The following is a 25,009-nucleotide window of genomic DNA, read 5'->3' on the forward strand; positions in this document are numbered from 1 at the left end:
GCTTTCCTTGGAGACTTTTTAACTCATGAATGTTTTAAGGTGCAGGCATCTTCAATATTGCATCAACTTTGGCTTGATCAATTTCAATTCCTCGATGTCTCACAATGAAGCCAAGGAACTTTCCAGAAGTAACTCCAAAGGCACACTTCAATGGATTCATCCTTAGTTGATATCTTCGAAGCAGCTCAAACACCATTCTTAAGTCTTTCAAATGATCACTCCTCTTTATGGATTTTACCACCAGGTCATCAACATAACATTCAACATTTTTATGGAGCAAGTCATCCAATATATTTTGCATAGCCCTTTGATATGTAGCACCAGCATTCTTTAAACCAAATGGCATCACTTTGTAGCAATAAATACCCTTAGGTGTGCGAATGCGGTGAGTTCTTCATCCTTTGGAGCTATGCGGATTTGATTATAGCCAGAAGAACCGTCCATGAACGACATTGCCTCATATCCAGTTGTGGCATCAATCATCAGCTCTGGAATGGGAAGAGGAAACTCATCTTTAGGGCATGCATTATTAAGATCTCTAAAGTCAACACATACTCGAATTTGACCATTCTTCTTCTTCACAGGAACAATACTTGAAATCCATGTAGGATATTTAACCTCACGAATAAAGCCTGCCTCAATGAGTTTATTAACTTCATTTTCTATCAATGGAACCAAGTCTGGCCTAAAGCGTCTTTGAGCTTGCTTAATGGGCCGAGAACCATTTTTGACTGCCAACTGATGGACCGCTACTTTAGGATTCAATCCAGGCATTTCTTTATAACTCCAAGCGAAGACATCCCTATATTCTTTTAGTATATTCATATAAGCGATTTCTTTATCAACTTCTAGAAAGGCACTCAAGTAAGTTGGCCTTGGGTCTTCATCAGTGCCAATGTTAACTTCTTTCAAAGGGTCTATTGTGGTCTTTACTCCTTCTTCAAGTTTCGGTGGAGCATCTCCAGCATCTTCCTCTTCTAAAGGATCATTGTCATTGACAGATATATGACAACACCAGACAATATCTTCTAACTCTTCATCAATCTTTATTTGAGGCAGAGAATCGTACTCATTTTGGATTGTAACATGATTTGAGGAGCCTACACTTTCTTCATCTTCCTCGCGCTCCTTGGTGTAAACTACGGTGCGAACCTTTGCCTTAAGCTCCTCTTTACATGAAACTACAAGTTCCACTCGTCGCCTCATTCTAGAAGGAATTAAACTTTTGAAACCCTTTTGAACCAACTGTGAAATAGGCGTTGTAACTTTTAAATAACTTCTCAGATTCTTGTTTTTCTTCAATGGACCTAATCTCTTGAACACAGAAGTTCTTGCAGTCGATTCTCCAAGTCGATCAAAGACGGAAAGCTTTCTATTGGGAGCAGCAACATCTTCTTCAAAAGTTATATGATTATTACTTGCTCTTCTTATGGAGATGCGAACTGGCGGTGGTTGGTTATAGCCTATGCCCTCACGTGCTTGCCTGGTTTTATCAACTGATGGGAGTTTCCCTAACATTGATGGCTCATTAGGGTTATATCCAGCCTTCGCAAATAACTTGTAAGCATTAGGATCAAAACCTTCTCTCGTGCATTTTGTAGGGAGTGCTACATCTCGCACTTGATTTTGAGCGATTGTCTTTATTGACAGCTTTGAAGGCAAGTTTATTACATCAATCCGTCTGATAGGAAAAGTTAGTCCTCTTAATGCATCTTCTTGAAGGTTAGATGATTTGACTTCTTCTTTTTTTACTTTTGGAACATAGCGAAGTCCAGAAGTCAGATTCTTCTTTGAAGACATGGTCTTCCCTTCATTGAGATTGGGACAAAGTACTTTAGTGTCAACTTTTACCTTTTTGACAGCTGTATCGATTATTTTGCTTGTGATCTTGTCAGACTTGGTTGATTTGACATCATTAGATTTTGTCCCTTTAACAACATAACTCTTCAAGTAGAATTTTGCATCGGCAAAGTGCGTCTCAACTTCGGTGAAAGGATTATCGTCTGCAACTATCTTCCTTTCAATCCCGTCTTTAAGATACTTCAAACATTGATAGTAAGAAGATGAGACAATTCTATTCTCATGTACCTAAGGCCTACCAAGTAATATATTGTATGAAGGCTTTGCATCGATCACGTGCATCCACGCGCTTGATCGCAAATCTTCCATGTGAATTTCTAATTTAATAGAGCCTATGGACCTCTGTCCTCCTTGATTGAATCCTTGTATCAACAAACGACTTTCACTAAGTTCTTCGGTCGTGATGTCGAGTTCCTTCAATGTGTGGATAGGCAGGATGTTGACTCCAGATCCTTCATCTATCAAGATTCTATTTATCTTCTTCTCTCGCACGTGACCAACCATATACAAAGGACGATTGTGTAGTGTTTCACCAAACAGAAGATCGTTATCTGTGAATGTGATTTTTGTATCACATGTATAACCTTCTTGGGAAGAAGGTTCAATAGGCTTTTCAGAAGATGAAGGAGCCATCATTGACGAGATTTCCCTTGTTGCTTTTTCTTCGCCACTAGGAGACACTTTTGGTGAGGATTCTCTCGTTGTTCCTTCTCTGTCAGTTGGAGACACCTTCATTGTTTCTTCTTTATCAGCATTAAAACATGATGCCTCAACATTTTCTTGAGTAGACTTTGTGCGCAACCAACTTGGTAAGAATTCTTCTAGAGTTACAGGATGTCGGGGTTTCTGGTATTGATGCACTTCTACCTTCGCCTTCTTTGGGCGCTTGATTGATTTCTGCTTCACCGGTTTCTTCACCATTTTCTTTCTACTTAGTTTCTCACACGATTCTTTTTGTAAGCTTGACTTGTTACGTCTTCGCCTAGTCACAAGAATCCAGCCTTCATCACCATCTATATCAACTTGAGATTTGTCTAGCTCCAATGACTCTTCTTCATGCTTTTTAGCGATATGTATTTGGATCGGATCGAGCGAGCCGAATGTGATGGAGATTTGATTAGAACTAGCTTTCTCATCATCAAGGACAATCTTCTTTTCTCTAACCAATCGCATCACTCTATCCTTGAAGACAAAACATTTTTCAAGAGGATGACTCACAAGTCCATGATATTTGCAATAATTTGGGTCATCAACTTTTCCAGCTTCATCAGGCCGCTTCATCTCTGGCAACTCAATGAGCTTTAATTCAACCAACTCATCGAAAATATCAGAAACATCAGAATCCAAGAAGGGGTATTCCTTTTCTTACATTTCCCTTAGGATTGATTTTTGGTCTGAACGCGCTTGAGAACTTGTTCTCACACTTTGCTTCTTCCCTTCTTCGTAGTGAACTTTACAGGTGACACATTAACATTCATTGACTCTTTGTTGTCGTTCTTGGGCACAAATTTGCTCCATCTCTTAGGTTCCTGCTTGTCTCTTCCTTTGCGAGGGTCATGGACAAACGTCATATCCTTTCCTGCAGAGGACATGTTCAACTCAATATCATGAGCATGAGTAGCTAAATCTTCAAAGGATTTTGGTTTTATTCCTTGTAAGATATAAAGAAGCTCCCAGTGCATCCCTTGGATACACATTTCTATTGCAGAAGCTTCACTAAGCCTATCCTTGCAATTCAGGCTCGCGTTCCTCCATCGATTTATGAAGTCTATGGCTGGTTCATCCTTCCTTTGGCGAGTATTCGTAAGTTCTACCATGCTTACAGTACGCCTCGTGCTATAGAATCGATTGAGAAACTCGTGCTCTAGTTGTTCCCAACTATCAATAGAATTGGGCTCAAGATCTGTATACCAATCAAAGGCATTTCCTTTTAGAGACCGGACAAACTGCTTGACAAGATAGTCTCCATATGTTCCAGCATTATTACATGTCTCCACAAAGTGTGCAACATGTTGCTTTGGATTTCCTCTACCCTCAAATTGTTGAAATTTTGGGGGTTGATAACCAACAGGCATTTTTAAGTTATCAATTCTTGCAGTGTATGGCTTGGCATACACATGAGAAGACTTGGAGGAGACTTTATACTTATCTTTGATAGTGCCTTCAATGAACTCCTTCAAGCGATCGAGTGTGATCATTCCTTCAGAAGAAACTGGCATCTCATTAACAATCGGTGCTTTCTTTGCAGGATCTCCAATCTCTTGAACTTCAACACATTTTCTGAGCGCATGACTCGCTTCTCCATCTAAAAGTCCTTCCATTCGATCCATCAACTTATCGATTCTAGACTCTTGGTGTTGTACATGCTTTGTCAATCCTTCAACCAACTTCGTCAGATTTGCGAGTTGTTCCTCAGAGGAAGAAGCAGCAGCCACTATTGTTTGCATGATCATTGGAGATGTAGGAGAGTAGCATGGATTGTCGCGTAAGTTGATCTTCAGTGGACTCACATTACGCGATGCACGTGTAGGTGACTCGTTCGTTGAATCATAGCTCTCCCTTGTGGTAGAGTTCTTGGAACCAGATTGCTCAAGGAGAGCCAATGTCTTCTTGATCTTTTCAGCAACACTGCTTCCTCCTTCTAAAGCGTTTGCGGAGACACTTGATATTTTTGGAGTAGTAGACCCAAAAACTGGAGTTGATGCGGATGACACTTGAAGTGTTTGTTGTCCTAGTGTAGTAGCCTTGCTTCTCGTAACAGCTCCGAAACTTCCACAGGTAACACCCAAAATGCCTTCAACTTCATTAGAGAACTTGGAGCTAGTAGCCTTAGAGGCAGTTGATCGGGAGTTGTTCTTCATAGAAGTCATCTCGATATTCTTTGATGCTTGAAAAGTTGAGATGAGAGGTAGAGATTGTCCCACTGGGCGTGCCAAAATTTGTAGACAATAAAATTCGCGTCGAGAAAACAATAATCAAAAACGAAAAATTATGCAACAATCATTTTATTGATATAGGTGCGAGTGTTACAATCTCTATTATTCCTCTGAATTCACCTTTTCAAATATAATTCAAGGGCTCTTGAGCTTGATATTGAAATTGAGATTTATCTCGATCTTGATCTCTATCTTGATCTTGATCTTGGACTTGAACTTTATCTTGATCTTGACTTCTAGTTGAATCCAAGGGCTTCGAGCTTGATCTTGAATCCGGCGGTCTTGATCTTGATCGTTCTTGATCTTTGTCGTTCTTGAGACTTGAATGTTCTTGAATCTTGAATGCTTGAATTCTTCAACTCTTGAACTTGTAGAGAAATCTGCAGCTTTTAATCCACGAGCTTTCTCTAGCTTCTTGTTTAAAATTCTTGGTCCTCTTTTCTGATTTATAAAGACCCCTATTTATAGTTTTAAAATAGAGGATTTGTGATTGGAATAGAATTCTCTTCAACCAATCAGATTTAAGTGACATGACTGTCACGACCCAAGTCTAGGGCCTAGACGTGACATGGCGAATGAGGAACCCGAAGGAACCCCAAACAAGCCTCTCAAACTTGTCATCACACTTCATCGGTCGCGGAAGTACATTCAACATTAATTAACGGGAAATAGGGACTAAGGGCAAACCATTTCAAAATGACATCATAGAACAAGAGTCAAGCTCATTTACAAAATACTCGTCCAACGCACACCTCTACATACATAGATAGGACGGGGCCATGACATTCTACCGGCTCCCCTCATAGTCAAAATACAATTGCAAGCTAAAGTCTCAAAACATAGGAGTAGAAAACATAACATAGCCCTCGAATCATTGAGGACTCACCAACAACTCGGATAAGCACCGTACTAGCCACGTGAATGAAGAGAAGGATCAAGAGTAACTCCGGTCCCTACATGGTGACATCATGTAGGCAAAATATGCGTTAGTACTTGGAATGTACTAAGTATGCGGGGTGCAACACAACAATAGACAAGGACACAATCGAAATACAAGAAATAGTTTCATAGGCATTATGAATAACAATATGAGGATACATGATCAAAGTGAAGTCAAAACATGTTTAAGTAACTCTATATTAATAGTAGATATCATATGTGTATACATGATCCAACCAATTTATAACCCCAACTTAGGATGGGGGATGTTGTTCACACCCGGACACCCTGGTGGCAAGGTATAAACCCCTCACATGGTTGATGTTGGTCACACCCCAAGCATCCTAGGTGGTGAGATATAAACCTCTCACATGGTTGATGTTGGTCACACCCCAAGCATCCTAGGTGGTGAGATATAAACCTCTCACATGGTTGATGTTGGTCACACCCCAAGCATCCTAGGTGGTGAGATATAAACCTCTCACATGGTTGTCCGGTTCTTTTCCCCCGGACCGGGCATGGTCATGCAACACTTTATATAGGAAATTCCCATTAGGCTCTAATGTAATCTCACGTATGGAATGAACATATACACAAGCTTAGTTTGTCATCAACACATCTTTGGAGTTCCATACATCTCATAACTCAAGCTTTAAAACATCAATTTATCAATTCTCCATAGTTGGACATTTTGTCAAACACCTTGAAGGCATGTAATGGAATCAAAGAGCATGGGAAATTAGGGTAGTAATTATGCAACCAAAACAGTGAACAACCTACAACAACACCTTTACATTCATAACATGATCACATTATCTTCATTGGATTCTCATTCATATAATGTCATGATAACACTCCAATTTCTCATACTATGCCTTTAAGGCCATAAGCCTCACATACCAATACACCAACAATACACCATAAAATAAGCATGGGTAATGACATACTTCAACAATCTAAAGACCTTTAAACAAGTTTGATTCATATACATTCATTATCTAGCAACCACTTCATAAAGGCATAAACTAGGAATAGAGAGAAATCATGGGTTCATGGAGTATTTTCATCTTAAATCGTCAATACAACAACAATATAACCATAAAGTGCCATTAGAAACCTTTTAAAACCATTTGATGGAAGAACCCATGAGATTGAGTGAAAACCTAGATTTTTCATATTTTGAAGTAACTTTGGATTTGGCTCCTTGTATGGAAAATTAGACAAGGATCAAGACCCCCATACCTTTGCTATGATCTCCCACGAAAATTGATGAAGAAAGCCTTGAATCCAAAGCCCTAGCTCCCACTTCTTCTTCTTCTTAAATGGAGGATTGTAGAGAGGGAAATGTTTTTTTTTGGGATGGGAATTGGATTATGGTATCTAGGAATTAATATAAGTCCTTTGAAAAAAAGGGTCCAACACTTAGAAAAAAAAAACAGGCGGGTGAACAGTAGAAAAGGCTACTGGAAATTGCATTCCCTGCCGGAAAGACTTTACGAAAATGGGCATAACTTCTTCGTCCGAACTCCGAATGAGGTGAAACGAAGTGCGTTAGATAGCTAACTCAAAGGGCTTTCCATGGATATATTATTGGCCACCAAATAATTTGTGTGCTAGGAGATATGACCCTCCAAAGTAGACCCTCGAAAAAGGCTTCACTTGGAAATTTTGGATTTTGATACGGTTGCTCTAAAATTTGGGTTAGACCCATTCCCCACTCAATTTGACCCCCTAAAAAAGAATATGAAGTCGGATTTCCGAAATCATGCACGGATTTTGAGATATATGAAAATTACAATTATAGGTGTTTCCGAAGCACATTTTCGGGCATTTTTGGGGTCGTTTCAATATCTCCCCCTTGGGAACATTCGTCCCCGAATGTTAAAGAAACATACATGAGAGACACAAACATGGCAATTTCAGCCCACATAAGGATGCAACAATGCACTTACACCTTATTTCAAAACCTCAACATAATTGTAAAACCACAATGAACCAATTGTCAACTTAAACATGAATGTATGCAATGACATTATCATGTTTAGTGATGTTCAAGGAGAAACTACCTTCTCCTAGTCATAACACACCAACATCAACATTTCTCATGTTCATAGGAGGAACTACCTTCTCCTAGTTATTACATAGTCCATACATCATTAAGCACATATGCAAGTTTCCATGTTCAATAGCACTCTTTCAAGGAGGAACTTCTCAACTCCTTACTAAGACATGCTCATACCTTATTTTCATGAAGTACAATAGATCACTTATAACCAATGCACTACAACATGAGGGAAACAACTCATACAACTCATCTTTCTTCAAAAACACAAGTTTTTATGGAAATGCGCAAACCTCATTAATTCACATAAACATGGGAGGAACTACCTCCTCTACTCTTTAGGAAAGTTTCCACCACATAAGGAGCTAACATTCCATTTCATAAGAACACATTCAAGCATGTTCATTTAATTCACATCATCAAGTCAAGTATGACATATTACACACAATGCACAACTTAGGAAAAAAAAATCTCCATTTAAAACACACATCATACAACATGAGAGAATAGGACTACTTCTACGAACTCAATATGCATGCAACTTAGACATATTCCGTTTCATTGGAGGAATTTCCTCCTCCAACTCAAATCATGCTTATCATATGATCTTCGGCCAATTATGCAATTACTTCTTAAAAGCACATTTAAACCATTCACCTCATGAATCACATAGGTTACTTACTCTAATTGCCTATCAACATGAGGGGCATGAAACATGAAAACTCATTTTTATCTCAAAACATGAATTCTCAAAAACATACCTTTCATAAGGAAATCATCAGAATATAAAAATCACACATGACTTCTAAAACATAACATAGGCCCATCTAGGAACTCTTGGTCTCAAGCTAGAATAGGAATGGAAGAAAGAGATGAGGATGTCGGGATTTCAACAAATCATGCTTTTTAAGCACACCATCCCCTCCTTAGGAGGAAGCCCTCACTACAACCCTCAAGAAAACTTTTTCCAAGCACTCCTAAAGACATAACCAAACTCACATTTTGCCATTTTTGCAAAAGTCTATGGTCCTCAACATCTAGCCATACCACATTTATATGACACAATCAAACACCAAATCCATAATAGGAAGAAATTGTACCCAAATGTCATCCTACTCAACAAGGTGATAACTAGTACACACTCAAGGGCCCCATATTCTTCTAACCATCCGAGCCCTATCATCAATAAAAACACACCAAGTATGCAACCCATCCATACTAAGAGTCACATCAAGGCTTAACATGCCAAGTTTCACTAAGTCAACAAGAGTATTCCTAGGGGAACAAGGTAAGAGATATTCTTCACAAACCCCTTTTTTTTTCTAACTTTAAACCATTAACCGGGGTAAAATCCGAAAAAGGTTCTATTAACTCATCCGGAGAACTCTAAGCCTCATAGCCTCATAAGGCATCATACAAGATAAGGTAGTACCGGAAATCAACATAACACTTACTCTCATATGAAATTACCACATACCGGTACCTTCATCCCAAAAATTCTTCCAAGTCAACCCTAGTAGCATCCTTTTCTAAGGCCGTCACTAGGATATCACTCAAGATCTCATATGAATCTACCAATCCGGGTCAAGATTGCTCCAATTCACTAAACCACATAAGGTGAGAATTCAAGCAAACCTATCTCATAAACATCAAGGACACTCAATAACCTTACCATCTAAGCATATTATCCCGCATTGGGGTAAGCCTAAACTATCTCATTACACAACATGATTCTCAAACCAATGAGGATCTCACTCCTACCCTCTTTTAAAGGAGCTTAATCACTCAACATCTCTAGGTACCACTTAAGAATCACTATTCGTCAAAATCCAACACATCATAAAACTCATAAGGACTAAGTTGAGTTATACTAATCACTCACATATGGCCATAACTAAACCCATGAATATTAAGGACGACACAAAAAAAAAATCACGATATTCTCTTTATCAAGTCACGAAAGACAAGTATTACTAAGATTACTCCTACAAGGTTCATCACCTTAGATAACTCATTTATAAACTCTAGAGGATCTTCCTCTATCTTTGGCCCATGGAATTTCCGCAATTCAATAAAACATAAAACACATACCGGAACCCTTAAGATCCACTACCACTCACTCTTTGAGACTTACGGGTAGACATCCTTTCTTGGTTAAACCTTAGAGGAACTTAGAGGAGTTTTGACCAAGAAACCTTTCTTTTTTTCACTAAAGTTGGATTAAGACAACTCTAGACCATGTCAACCCTTATCACCACTTTTGGTGGGGTCTACCAACCAACTATGCCTAGGTATTATCTAAGCACCCTACTTAAGTGACCATACTTAAGATCAATCTTAAAATACAACAACTAACCCTTTGAAGTTGGTCAACACTTATACTTCTTATTCTTCACCTTAACTAGATGGTACATGCAACCCTCAAAGTCAACTTCAAAACACAACATAATCCCGACCTAGGGCATATAATTTCTTTTCCCATCTCCACTCTCGGATAGGCTCCTTTGGGAATCAACAATTTGACCATACGGGTTCTACCATCAACTAAACATAACCTCACAATTACCTTGCTAGGTAGGCACACTATCTCCCCCTTTGGAGTAAGCCTACACAAGTTCTTCTAACCAACACAAAGACAATTATGAAGCATTAATCACACAAAATACAACTTCATAATCTATTCCATCAAAGCTCACAAGTCACATAGCCATAATTGGCATTACAACCACTCGCTCCTTCTAGCAAGAACCCTTCAAGTGGTCCAACTTTAAACACCATAAGACAAGGAATAAGAGAGAGAGCTTATAGATCTATGGCACGACTTAGAGAATGAAGAAGTGAAACATTTCCTAAAACGTCTCATAGCCTCCTACTCATAGTTGTGGTGCACAACACAACCATGAATCGGACTCTAATCAACGCGGTGTGTTGGACTCCGAGGATCTATCAACCTAGTGCTCTGATACCAAGCTTGTCACGACCCAAGCCTAGGGCCTAGACGTGACATGGCGAATGAGGAACCCGAAGGAACCCCAAACAAGCCTCTCAAACTTGTCATCACACTTCATCGGTCGCGGAAGTACATTCAACATTAATTAACGGGAAATAGGGACTAAGGGCAAACCATTTCAAAATGACATCATAGAACAAGAGTCAAGCTCATTTACAAAATACTCGTCCAACGCACACCTCTACATACATAGATAGGACGGGGCCATGACATTCTACCGGCTCCCCTCATAGTCAAAATACAATTGCAAGCTAAAGTCTCAAAACATAGGAGTAGAAAACATAACATAGCCCTCGAATCATTGAGGACTCACCAACAACTCGGATAAGCACCGTACTAGCCACGTGAATGAAGAGAAGGATCAAGAGTAACTCAGGTCCCTACATGGTGACATCATGTAGGCAAAATATGCGTTAGTACTTGGAATGTACTAAGTATGCGGGGTGCAACACAACAATAGACAAGGACACAATCGAAATACAAGAAATAGTTTCATAGGCATTATGAATAACAATATGAGGATACATGATCAAAGTGAAGTCAAAACATGTTTAAGTAACTCTATACTAATAGTAGATATCATATGTGTATACATGATCCAACCAATTTATAACCCCAACTTAGGATGGGGGATGTTGTTCACACCCGGACACCCTGGTGGCAAGGTATAAACCCCTCACATGGTTGATGTTGGTCACACCCCAAGCATCCTAGGTGGTGAGATATAAACCTCTCACATGGTTGATGTTGGTCACACCCCAAGCATCCTAGGTGGTGAGATATAAACCTCTCACATGGTTGATGTTGGTCACACCCCAAGCATCCTAGGTGGTGAGATATAAACCTCTCACATGGTTGTCCGGTTCTTTTCCCCCGGACCGGGCATGGTCATGCAACACTTTATATAGGAAATTCCCATTAGGCTCTAATGTAATCTCACGTATGGAATGAACATATACACAAGCTTAGTTTGTCATCAACACATCTTTGGAGTTCCATACATCTCATAACTCAAGCTTTAAAGCATCAATTTATCAATTCTCCATAGTTGGACATTTTGTCAAACACCTTGAAGGCATGTAATGGAATCAAAGAGCATGGGAAATTAGGGTAGTAATTATGCAACCAAAACAGTGAACAACCTACAACAACACCTTTACATTCATAACATGATCACATTATCTTCATTGGATTCTCATTCATATAATGTCATGATAACACTCCAATTTCTCATACTATGCCTTTAAGGCCATAAGCCTCACATACCAATACACCAACAATACACCATAAAATAAGCATGGGTAATGACATACTTCAACAATCTAAAGACCTTTAAACAAGTTTGATTCATATACATTCATTATCTAGCAACCACTTCATAAAGGCATAAACTAGGAATAGAGAGAAATCATGGGTTCATGGAGTATTTTCATCTTAAATCGTCAATACAACAACAATATAACCATAAAGTGCCATTAGAAACCTTTTAAAACCATTTGATGGAAGAACCCATGAGATTGAGTGAAAACCTAGATTTTTCATATTTTGAAGTAACTTTGGATTTGGCTCCTTGTATGGAAAATTAGACAAGGATCAAGACCCCCATACCTTTGCTATGATCTCCCACGAAAATTGATGAAGAAAGCCTTGAATCCAAAGCCCTAGCTCCCACTTCTTCTTCTTCTTAAATGGAGGATTGTAGAGAGGGAAATGTTTTTTTTTGGGATGGGAATTGGATTATGGTATCTAGGAATTAATATAAGTCCTTTGAAAAAAAGGGTCCAACACTTAGAAAAAAAAACAGGCGGGTGAACAGTAGAAAAGGCTACTGGAAATTGCATTCCCTGCCGGAAAGACTTTACGAAAATGGGCATAACTTCTTCGTCCGAACTCCGAATGAGGTGAAACGAAGTGCGTTAGATAGATAACTCAAAGAGCTTTCCATGGATATATTATTGGCCACCAAATAATTTGTGTGCTAGGAGATATGACCCTCCAAAGTAGACCCTCGAAAAAGGCTTCACTTGGAAATTTTGGATTTTGATACGGTTGCTCTAAAATTTGGGTTAGACCCATTCCCCACTCAATTTGACCCCCTAAACAAGAATATGAAGTCGGATTTCCGAAATCATGCACGGATTTTGAGATATATGAAAATTACAATTATAGGTGTTTCCGAAGCACATTTTCGGGCATTTTTGGGGTCGTTTCAATGACATATGGGCTTTATGGAGCGAGCCTTAATTAAATTCATATTTATTAAATTTAAATAATTAACTCAATTATATTAATTCATAATATTTATTTGGACTAATATATTAATGAATTTAATATAATTCCAATCATTTTATAAATTTATATTTAATAAATTTTTAAATGATTACAAACATCTCAATAACTAATTAACTAATTTAGTTAACGTTTCAACCATTGTTTCTTCATCGCTAGTTAATTGTTTCTAATTAACATTTCAACAACTAACAATTTATTGGACACGTCTAGTTTAAATTTTAAAAAAAGAGTTCAAATTAAAGTCAAAGTTTAATATAAAAAGTTTCATCCTTGATTTTTTTACTAATTACAAAGATTTAATTCTATTTGGTACCTTAAACTCGCAACCAGCCCCACCTGACATTAATTTTAAAAATATATAACTTTAAACCTATCTCGTCTCGTCTCGTCTCGTCTCGTCCCATTGTCATCTCTACTATTTCAACTTGTTTGGATGGTTGTTACACGGGCGCCTGTTTGGAGAGATTGCACTAATTATACACTTTAGGGTATTTTTGGTACCGAAGAAAATATTTTACTGAAAAAAAGTAAATTTCATACTTATTTTTTAATATTTGACAAATAAGCAAGAAAATATTATTCATGTTATAAAATGTCCCTCTAGAATATTATATTTAGTGTGAGTGTAGTCAGTAAAAACCCAACGAAGAGTCAGGGTTGAATCCCACAAGGAATGGTATATCATGGAGAATTCTTTATCGAGAGATTTGAACTTTAAATTAGTTTGTTTGGAATAGTAAGAACATATGGTACCACCAACTTAATATAAAGCTTTGTTGTCAATTATCGCAATTAAACTAAAATTTGAACGAAATCAAGAGTTAGCAAGCAATCTAGGGGTGTGAGGATTGGATATCAATGTCATATAGGAGTAAATGTATTGCTCTATAGTGATGTGCATACATGAATAGGCTAAGTCATCTTCAATGACGCTAATCATCTTTCGATCTCAAAGCATATATGCCTAGAATTTCCTTTTGGTCTCATCTAATGCCAATTATAAACAACACATTACCTTACTCTATTCCCTCTTTCAAGAATAAGACAATTAGATCCAACCCATAACCTCTCTTTCAAGCAAGTCAAGGACATCAGACCTAAATTGCTAGTATTGAACTAATTACCCACTCTAATTAAACTCTTTCGAGCATCAACCAGATATCATAAGTAGGAATTAAGTTTGCAACTCTAACCCTTAAGTTAACCCCATGATAATTAGACCAAATTCATGCATGAACAACAACAAAACAGAGCATAGCACAATACCCACTACATTAAATTAACACCCAACCCCATTAGAGTACCTCTAGATCTTGCGGTTTTAGCCACCCATCACAAAAAAGTAAAGAAAGTATTTTCCATGAAATCTGCCATAGATAACTTGAAATCAAGCAATTAAGAGTAAGCCCACTTTGAATTTTAACTTCAAATTATCAAATTCAAGATTCAAATTGTAAAACCCAAGAAGGCTAGAAAAGTGTTCTAAAAAGTAAAGTGTTCTCACTCAAAGCTCTTTCCTGAACTCAGTAGCTCAACTCTCTAATCAAACTCCCTCAAAACTCTATATTTGGGCTATTTATATTTTCTCAAAATTTGTCCCAAAAATCTACTTCGCAACCAAATCGACGACATTAGTCGGGCTCGCCAAACTCACTCGGTGAATTACCCTTCGTTCCCTAGCTCGCCTTTGTGATGCTCTAGGCTTCATGTGTTTGAACCTCAGTTGGCGAACTCGATTGATTCAACCTTTCTCATTCGGTGTATCGTCGAATACCACCTTAGTTCACTGTTCGAGCATTAAATCTTTGCCTTGCACATTGTCAATTTGGGCATGTGCTTCAGATCCGCCTTTCTCATTCGGTGTATCACTTTTTCTACTGGAGTTCGCTGACCTTCTTTGATAAACAAAAGTTTTATGCACTGTCAAATTGGGTGAAGTCTACATCAGTTGGCAATCCGCCATTCATGCTAGACGATCAACAACGTTCATTTTGCACTTCTTTTGCATTTTTGGCCATTATTTTAAGTTTTAGTCCATGCCTTGTCCAATTGTCTTCATAGTTTCAAATCATCAATATTTGATTAGAAAATGACAAAGTTAGGCATTGAGGACACTAATTATTGAGCTAAATTGACCTTAAATGAGTGCAAATCTACCACTCATCAACACCTTATTGATTGTAAGATGGTGTATTGGAGATTGCCTAGATTAGGATCCTACAAGTGTAACTCGGATGGTGCAGTAAAAGGAGTTGGTGGCCCTAGTGCTGGGGCCTTTTGTATTAGAAATGATGAAGGAAATTTGATATATGCTGAGTCTTTTGGTTTGGGAATAACTTCAGTTCTAATGTCTGAGGCAATGGCTTTGCGAAGAGGATTGGAGCACTGTATAATGCATCAATACTTGCCAGTAATATTGGAGACTGACTCATTAATGCTCCAAAAGATTTTGAATGGAATTTGGGAGATTCCTTGGAGTAGTCGGGTGGAGGTGAAAAGGATCAATGGTTTGAGAATTAATGTTGATGCAAAAGTGGAGCACATCCTTAGGGAAGGCAACACTTTTGCAGATTATTTAGCTAACCAGTTTTTTCTTTTTGCAGGTACAACAGATATCATCTATTCAGATTTCCAAGAGTTACCACCAAAAGGGAAAGCAATATTACACCTAGATAAAACACAAACTCCCAATCTTAGAATTAGAAACATCCAAAACAGGAGTTTCAATACACAAGCATAATTGAGACAAACAACAACAACAACAACAAGGGGATGACAAAGAAATATCAAAAGGCGATGGTAGTACGTGCATACTTGCATAAGTGGATGTAATTGCAATATACTGTTTATGCGGAGATGGAACTCATATGTGGCTTTCTTATGCAGTGGTATCAGTCTCTTTGGGGCTCAACCTGCAGAGAAGGTCATGTATGAATTAAATCGAAGTATAACAGTGCACAAAGATGAAAGAGGAGAAAGCATTGTTCATTTAACTTCATTTTGTGGTTTAGATTAGGTCAATCCGAGTTGAAGAAGTCTTCAAAGGACCTAATTTCATGGCACTTGTGAGAGTTTTTGAGTGTCTTCAGTGAAATTTGTCCAAATTTGGATCCATTTCAATCTATGTCTATATATTGGAGGCATTTGAACTATATTCTATCATTCTCTCCCTGCTACCTTCATCAGAGAGGTCGATTTCTCCGACCATGGAGCAGATTGGAGTCATCCAAGGAATTGCAAACTTGAGAATCAGAAAAATGCAAAACAGAAAAATGGCTAGAGTGATAATGATACTAATGCACAATGCAACACACAACAATAGTATTTCAGGTGAAAGCACAAAGAAAAGGAAATCATATTGGGTTTATCAAGATATATAAATCTAAACATCAGTGAAGTAGTGTACTTAAAGAAACGATCTTTAGCAAAATTAATAAGAATTACCTAGCCTATGCAGTGGTATTAGTTAAGGTTTCTGACTTAATCTGTAGGAAAGGGTAAAACTTAAAAATGGAGCTCAAGGATCGTTTACAACATCAAAAGCGAGTTAGAGAGCAGATCGATTCTTACCTAAGTTGTTCGAGCTGTGTGGATTCGGTGGGATGGAAACGAACCGAACGCAGCTTCTCTAAGGCAGCACTTCGTCTTCATCCTCCATGGAAGCTCAAGCTTGAAGATGACCAACTCCTTTTTTCTTTTTTTTTTGGTTGTTTCATTTTTGTATTTTGTTTTTGGACCAGATCATTTTATGATCTGGTTGTTCCTTTTTTTTTTTTTTTTTTTTTTTTAGCTTCTAATAAATGGTCCCTGAGACCCACTTTGATTAAAAAAAAAATACTTTCTGATTTTGGCGCGTTAAAAAAAAGGGTAGCTAATATGAGAAATATTAGCTTTCTATCGAAACTATCCGGTGTTTATTTCTCCTACCTTAATTATCACCAAATATTTATCGAAACACACAAATCATTTGTTTCTACAAGAAATATCACCATCATTTAGATAGAAAAAAGTGAATGGTTGTTGATTGAGATGTATTTCCATAAACATTTGATGATAGTTTAGATATGAAACTCAGAAAATTGAGAATTCATTAAGTATGTTTTTTCTCTAGTTCTTTGTTCATCAGCTCAAATTTCAACAAATTTACTGAATCCATGACATATTTTTTTCATTTGCACAATATTGTCCTCGATGAAAATACGATGTCTTTTTAAATTTTAGAGATGAAAATACTCGTAAAACCTTTAAGGGTCATCAAGGTCCAAGAAACAAAGGAATGTTGACCTTTCAAGATGATAAAAGGCTAGAATGTGCACAAATCTTACCATTACGACATTACCTCACGAAGGTAGAGAGACTGTTTCCAATAGATTCTCGGCTCAGGTGCAACAAATCTCGACATAAAGACGTAGGAGACATTAAAGAAAATATAATAAATAACAAGGAAACAATGCAAACATCTACCAAAGAGGAACCAAAACGACAATAAAGCATGTGATAATCGAAAGACCATAAACAACATATTAAGATATATTATCAACGGAATAAAATGATAAAATAGAAAAATGAAAACTAATTCATCATCACAATCACCAGCCACCCCGAAGTAAGATAATGTTACACTACCTACTAACCTACCTTCTATCTAAAATCATAACCTCGATCAGAGATAAATTAAAATACGCCAAATAAGTATAGAGAATTGAAAAATAAATTCAAACTACCACTATTTTTCCCTCTCTTTTAAGGGTTGGTGAGCCATATATAAAGATTCATGTATGTTTATTTTCAAACTCCCATCAACTTTGTTCAAGATCCTCTGTGGGAATAATTCTCGAGAATCTCTATACAAACATTCGTTGAAGATCCATTATATCTTAAATTAGCTTTACATAATGTCTAATGTTATGGAACTTGAGATCTTGAACAACATTCAAGACACGTATTTTGGAGAAGAGGTAATAATGAATTTGCTTCAACATGCATGTTTAGTGTTTAATTTATTTGCCAAATTTATTCAAGATTTTAGGTTTATGGGTTGAAGATACATTATTAACTTTGTTTCTTGACCCTCAATCTCAAATTCCACATCATTAGACATTATGTGTATGCTAATTATTGGTGCATGTTAATTTTCAATCTCGTTCGTTAGCCATTCTCTTAGTACAAACCTTTGCTCTGATACCACGTTGTCACAGACTTGGCACTCGACAACTTACGACTCTTTCACGCTCGACAACTTACTCACAACTTTTTCGTACGCAAAGACAGACTTAGAAAAAGCTTTTGTATTGCTTGGTGGAATGCTTACAACTTGAGTGATGCTTTGCAAATGAATGCCCCATCTATTTATACTACAACATAGGGGCTAAAAAACAATTAATAATTAGTTTACAAGTCTCTAAAGTATTTACACTTTGGTCCCTCTCTAGAATTCTCTACATATTCTAGGATATTTCAAAGCTTTCTTGAAATATCTAAGGGTTCTAGAGTTCTCCATAAGCCATTCCACAACTCTAGATTATTCCGCTCCTATTCGGATGCTTAATTTAATTGGCAAAGTGGAGGGACATGACACTTGACTCAAATAAAAAATATATTGTGGTAAATAAAAAACCATAGAGCATAGTAGTTATTCAAAATGTAAATATTAATATTTAGGCGACCATAAATGTCATGGTTGTAAGAACACAATGTAAATGCTTTTAAGGAGAAAAAGTAGATCTCCAAAATGTAGAATCCATCTTAGCAAGCTTGTCAGTAGCAAAATAACACAACTTTGAGTATGAAAAGTGAACTTCTGAAACATATTATCACACAATCTATTGATCTCCAAAATGCAGAATCCATCTTAGCAAGCTTGTCAGTAGCAAAATAACACAACTTTGAGTATGAAAAGTGAACTTCTGAAACATATTATCACACAATCTATTGATCTCCAAAATGCAGAATCCATCTTAGCAAGCTTGTCAGTTCTCTTTTTTTTTTGGTCAATTGTGGTGCAACCTGGAAAGGGCAGGGAAGATTATAAAGAATTTAATCTAGAGAGATCCTTAGAACTACTTGAATTTATTGCAAATTCCGTGTTCTATATATACCACATGCTGACTTCTAAAGATTCTGACCATTGTTGGTGTTACTAAGTTCCTAATGATGCATCCCATTGACCACTGAATATCCAATTAGAAGTCACCTAAATAGGTAATTCTTGATAGATTCCTTGCAATGGTAAATCTATATTTTCCTTAGAATAATAGGGTTTGGTTGTCAAAAGCATGTTATCGGGTTGTGTTGAGGACCAAAATTTTGTCTGGTGTCGTCTTCTCCTTGTTGATTTCCTGTAGTTTTGATTTTGAATATCCCCATAGTAGTGGTTGGTTATTTTTATCCTAAGAAATGACAGTATCCAGGACTACATGTTTCAGGAGAGCGTCTGCCGTCTTTTGAGAGCATCATGGTTCAAACCCTTGATTGTGGAGGAAAAACAAGAAGTCGATGATGACATGGATTACCTCTATGTGTATTATAAGGATGACAAAAAGCTAGAAGACTTCCGTTTTACTAGTTCACCAAGTCTTCTGCATAGGCAATAGGAGATGAGGTGATAATGGTTATGTCAGGGCAGGAAGGCAAGAAACCAGGACTGCTCATCGACCAAACTCCTAGGACTCAGGTGTTGGATCATCATGCCAGACTAAGAAGAAAGAGATTGTTGTTCCTAAAGAAACTGTTGGTTAGCGTGCAAAGAGAGCACTCAAGCGTGAAGCTCTACTATAAGACAGTTGTTGAAAAGCACCAGTAGCATCATAAATATTGCATCATTATAAATAGTAATGTGTCCATGTGGGCACATATATACCTTTAAAATACACTATTAAATAGTGCATGGGGTAAAAGGTCATCCATAAAGTTTGGTATCGTAACAACAATTTTGGCCAAAGTTGAAGTATTTTTCAGAACTTTTTCCCTAATTTTTTTCTACTAGAGTAGACCCATTTTCATAAAAATCATATCTTATTTGAAGTCCCAAATCAACCACGTTCTAACAACACAATTCTTTGTTCATGACATCATCTTCTTCTTTTGCAAGTAATTCACAATAGGGCCACAATAAGGCAATTCACAAAACATCATTATCAACAATAAATATAATGATGTTTTTTAATTAATCCTCATTTTGTTCATTAAGATTAATTAAGTAGAACAAAAAATCCATCACTCCACTCACATTACTCCCCAACATACACAATGAAGGAAAATATACAAATTTTACTAGATTACAAGGTTTAGGAGATCACTTGCTTTAATCTAATCAACTAATCAATTCAAGACTTGTATTTTCCTCTTCCGAACGACGTCCAAATTAGAGCCACAAAATCTATTTCAATCAATTAATTACAATAAGATTCCGGAATTAACAATACTCAACTTATATATTTTGAAAAAAAAAAGGGTTAATCAACTCAAAAACTCAATTCCAAAAATGATGTTTGAATCCAAAAATCTTTACTTGATGATGTTACCTAAGTCATTTGGAATTTGTTGGTGAAAACCATTTCGAAAAAAGAAATTACAATTAGTTCACAATCTCAATTTTAGTTTAAAACTCAAGTTCTTGAAAAACCTTGTCATTAGCCAATCAAAATCTCAAGTTTTGATGTTAAAAATCCATTTATAATCAAAGGAAAATGAAGTTTTAGGGTCATAAAAGCTTTACCCAAAAGATTTAGCATAAGAAATCTCTTCAAAAATCGCCTCCAAGGGTTTTAGCAAGGTCAAAAATGAAAAATGGGGGTTAAACCCAAAAAATTATAGGTCCAAATCCCCCTCTGATGAATAAAAAACAACCACTGTTTTGGAAAAACAAACCCCAAAAATAAAATCAACCTTCACTTTTGCAAAGGTCACGATCGTGAATAGGCCCTTCGCGATCGCAAAGGTCAAAGAAAATTAAACCTTCGCAAAAGCGAATCAGACCTCGCTATCGCAAGCCTCGCCAAAGTGAGCCCTCTCTTGCGATTGCAATGTGCATCAGAACCCAGACCTCAGTAAAATCAGTCAACACAAAAACATTGAAATGACCCTCAGAATTCGTTTAGAATCCCGTACACACAAATCATATGTGAAATTTGACTACACTCGACATTTCGAACTCAATGGAACCATCAAAACACGAATCTGAGGTTTCCTTGACCCGAAACTCGTGAAAATCACAAGAAATGAACAGAACACTTAAAAATGTCAAATCAAGCTCGAGACCTCTAAAAATTCAACCAAAATCTCACCTAGGCCTAAAATTCATCTCCCAAATCCAAGGAAACTCTTGAAATTTCTATCAAAGCATTCGAAACCTCGAATGTTGACCAAAGTCAACCCAAAAGCTAAAAATTTCTACCCTTAACGTGCCATCAACCTCCTCCTATCTAGAATCATATCCTCGATATTAGAAATAAAAACACTAGATCATTTTTTCTCATCGATTTTAATAAAGTCATCTATCTATACATGAGTAATCAGAATATTTCAAAATGTCATTCTTTTTCCCTCTCTTTTAACGCGGCATAGGGTGGGTTGACGTAAGGCGGCGGGTGGGTGAGCCCTATATAAACATTGGTGTATACTGCCTTTATCCTCTCTTTTTTCCATCTTTAGGCCATGTCTACCGTTGTCGAGCTTGAGATTGAGGGGCAAGAACTCTTGAACAACATTCAGGACCTGTCTATTGGAGAACAGGTAATTATGGGTTTTCTTCAACATTCAAGATCTATCTATCCTGTTGCAAATTTGTACATATTAATTCAGTTTCTTTGCCTTATAACTGGTAGAGTTAATGTTAAATGATCAAGAGGTGATGGGTTCGAGCCTTGGAAACAATCTTGTATCTTGAATGTTGTTTAAGAGTTGCAATTAATTGGTTTTCATTGAAAGTAATATGTGTTTGCTGTAGTTTTTTCTTGTTTAGTGTTTTATAGAGGTTTAATTGATTTGGGTGTTAGCTGGATTTGATTTTAGAGACAAATTCAAGATTTTAGGTTTGTGGATTTTGAACCCTAGTTTTTTTTTTTGCTGCCTAATGGGTTCAAAATACTTTATTTGTACATATTATTAACTCCGTTTCTTGGCTTAACTTGTAAAGTTGCCTCTCCAGCTAAGGCTTTAGGGTAATTTTTCTTCCTGTTCCCATCCTGGTACATGATTATGGCCCGTGTAGCGTTGCTTTTCATCATTTGACGAATTGAATATAATCTTTCGGTTGTACAGGCTTACTGCTGTGTTATTTGATTAGACGATACAGGTTAAGCTAATTGATGTGGATTTTTTTTTCAGACTGAAATGAAGAGCAATTCTGAGGAAAGGTACCAAGTTGATTGTGAGAACAATTATCATGGTGTCTGTGCCATATGTTTGAATAAGATAGTGCTCCAAGAAACTGCTCTTGTAAAAGGTTGCGAGCATGCTTACTGGTATGTACATAGAACCAATCTCCAGTTATTTACTGCCATTTTGATCATCACTCCCATAATAGAATTATATCCAATTTACTGTTTTGGATAATTTCAATCACTTAAAGTTGGTTCCGAGCTAATTATCCTACGTCTTGTTAGTTATCTCCTGCAATATGATCTGCATACCTCTGATAGGATTCATCCAGTTTACTATTTAGGTGAACAAATCACTTACATTTGGTTCCGAACTATCAAGAAAGATAGCTTGTCGTTTTTTTGTTATAGGTTATCAATATGACTGTAGATAAATGGCAAATGAACTATAAAGAAAAGAAACTCACATGCCAGTGATGATACCAAATCCCTCAGAAGCACCTCTCCATCAGCGGGGTGAAGAAGGAATAAACATTGTTGGCATTGTTCTGTTTCATTGCTGCAGGGGAATTTTTGCTTTTCTATGTTGGGTGAACACAAGAAGGAAAGAAAGGAAATTTGCTACGTCTGGCGATTCTATGCTCAATCAACTCTACACCCGGAAGAATTTTTTGTTTCATTAGTTGTATTAATAATAGCCTATTTATTGATCTTGGGGGATTCGTTTTAGTTATCATTTATGATTGACTTTTGTGCATCAATTGCTTTGGTCTGTGCTAGTTTTGTTAGCTGTCGAACGATTATGCATTGTTGTTTTCAGCTGGACTGAACCTTACTTTGGTGCAGTGTGACATGCATCCTTCGGTGGGCAACCTACAAAAAGGAACCAACATGCCCTCAGTGTAAACATCCATTTGAATTTCTCCACATCCATCGCTCCCTTGATGGAAGGTAACTGATTATTTTGGTTTAACTTTCTTTTAGTAAATGTGATTCAAGATGATGCTAATAATGTGGCAAATGTTGTATTTAATGTACATCCTTAGTTGAACTTTTACAAGTAAGTATAAAACCATGTCATAATTCTCCGAGGAGGGATTTAAGTATTTGTGACTTCTTTTCTTGATCTGTTTGTTATGTTGACAGGTATTTATGATTGTCTTATTCACTTCACTAACTTAATGATCTAATTAATTATCCGGTTGATTTTTGTAAGAGGTCGTGGAGCTGTATTTATTGCCTTGGTAAACTAGACCAGTAAAGGTGGGCTGTGGTTAATGTTGTCTCCTTTTTTTGTCAATTGTGGTGCAACCTGGAAAAGACAGTATAAAGAATTTGATCTAGAGAGATCCTCAGCACTACTTGATTTTATTGCAAATTCCATGTTCTGTATATGCCACAAGCTGACTTCTAAAGATTCTGACCATTGTTGGTATTACTAATATCCTAGAGATGCATCCAATTGACCTCTGAATATCGAATTTGACGTCACCTAAATAGGTAATTCTTGATAGATTCCTTGCAATGGTTTGAAGAGAGATCTATATTGTCCTTGGAAGAATAGGGTTTGTTTGTCAAAAGCATGTTATCGGGTTGTATTGAGGACCAAAATTTTGTCTGGCATCGTCTTTTCCTTGTTTATTTCCTGTAGTTTTGCTCTTGAACATCCCCATGGTTGTGGTTGGTTATTTTTATCCTAAGAAATGATACATTGTTTCAACAGTATCCAGGACTACATGTTTGAGGAGAGTGTCTGTCTTCTACTGAGAGCATCATGGTTCAAACCCTTTGTGGAGGAAAAACAAGAAGTCGATGATTACATGGATTTCCTCTATGCATATTATGAGGATGATGAAGAGCTAGAAGACGACTATTTTACTAGTTCACCAAGTCTCCGTATAGGCAACAGGAGATGGGGAGATAATGGTTATGTCAGGGAAGGAAGGGAAGAAGCAAGTCCTGTTCATCCACCAAACTCCCATGACTCAGGTGCTGGATCATCACGCCAGACTACGAAGAATGAGTCTGCTGTTACTAAAGGAACTGTTGGTCGGCGTGCAAAGAGGGCACTCAAGCGTGAAGCTGCTGATAAGGCAGCTGCTGAAAAGCACCAGTCGCATTTAGTGAGGCTGGGTCGCATATGAGTTTGCTCCATCTCTAACCTTGAAGATCATGACATAGTGAATCACCACTGTACAATATCTCTAGTTCCTTCCATTTGTAGAGTAGTGCCCACCATTTAGATGATGAGTTTACTAGATGGCATGAGCCATTTTATGCCTGTTAATATCTCTCAGAGAAAAAATTATGCCAATGGGGAAGCAAGGTCTCTTATTTCCACCATTATATGTACATTGTTAGGTGACTATTTTCGTTTAATTCTTCCATGGTTGGAATGAGGTATAACATGACTGGAGGATTTAGCATTTCTGGTGTTTGTGTTGCTATATTGAATTTGTTCTGCGTAGCTTTTCGACTCTTAACAGTATTGTTTTTGTACTTCTGAAATGTTTTTGTCAATTCTATTGAATATATGAACACGTTTCAGCTACAACTTTGAATGGCAAGTTCTGGAATCAAAGTTGTAATT

General features: G+C 37.1%; 1 protein-coding gene across 1 annotated transcript; it reads left to right on the plus strand.

The window, feature by feature from the left end:
• Positions 1-21,657: 21,657 nt before the first annotated feature.
• LOC125812583 (uncharacterized) lies at positions 21,658-24,847 on the plus strand. The gene is made up of 4 exons (XM_049492075.1): positions 21,658-21,832; positions 22,427-22,563; positions 23,266-23,370; positions 24,143-24,847. The coding sequence occupies exons 1-4, from the start codon at positions 21,755-21,757 to the stop codon at positions 24,561-24,563; spliced, it is 741 nt and encodes a 246-aa protein (XP_049348032.1). The 5' UTR covers positions 21,658-21,754; the 3' UTR covers positions 24,564-24,847.
• Positions 24,848-25,009: the final 162 nt, after the last annotated feature.

This window comes from Solanum verrucosum, unplaced genomic scaffold, assembly GCF_900185275.1.
Source record: "Solanum verrucosum unplaced genomic scaffold, falcon-dt-bn FXZP01000120.1, whole genome shotgun sequence".
NCBI lineage: Eukaryota > Viridiplantae > Streptophyta > Magnoliopsida > Solanales > Solanaceae > Solanum > Solanum verrucosum.

Excerpts from the sequence above, each read along its gene's own strand:
- LOC125812583 (XM_049492075.1), top strand. The coding sequence starts at position 21,755 with ATGTCTACCGTTGTCGAGCTTGAGATTGAGGGGCAAGAACTCTTGAAC. Across the intron at positions 22,564-23,265 it reads GGTTGCGAGCATGCTTACTG|TGTGACATGCATCCTTCGGT; the intron begins GTATGTACATAG and ends ACTTTGGTGCAG. Across the intron at positions 23,371-24,142 it reads CATCGCTCCCTTGATGGAAG|TATCCAGGACTACATGTTTG; the intron begins GTAACTGATTAT and ends TTGTTTCAACAG.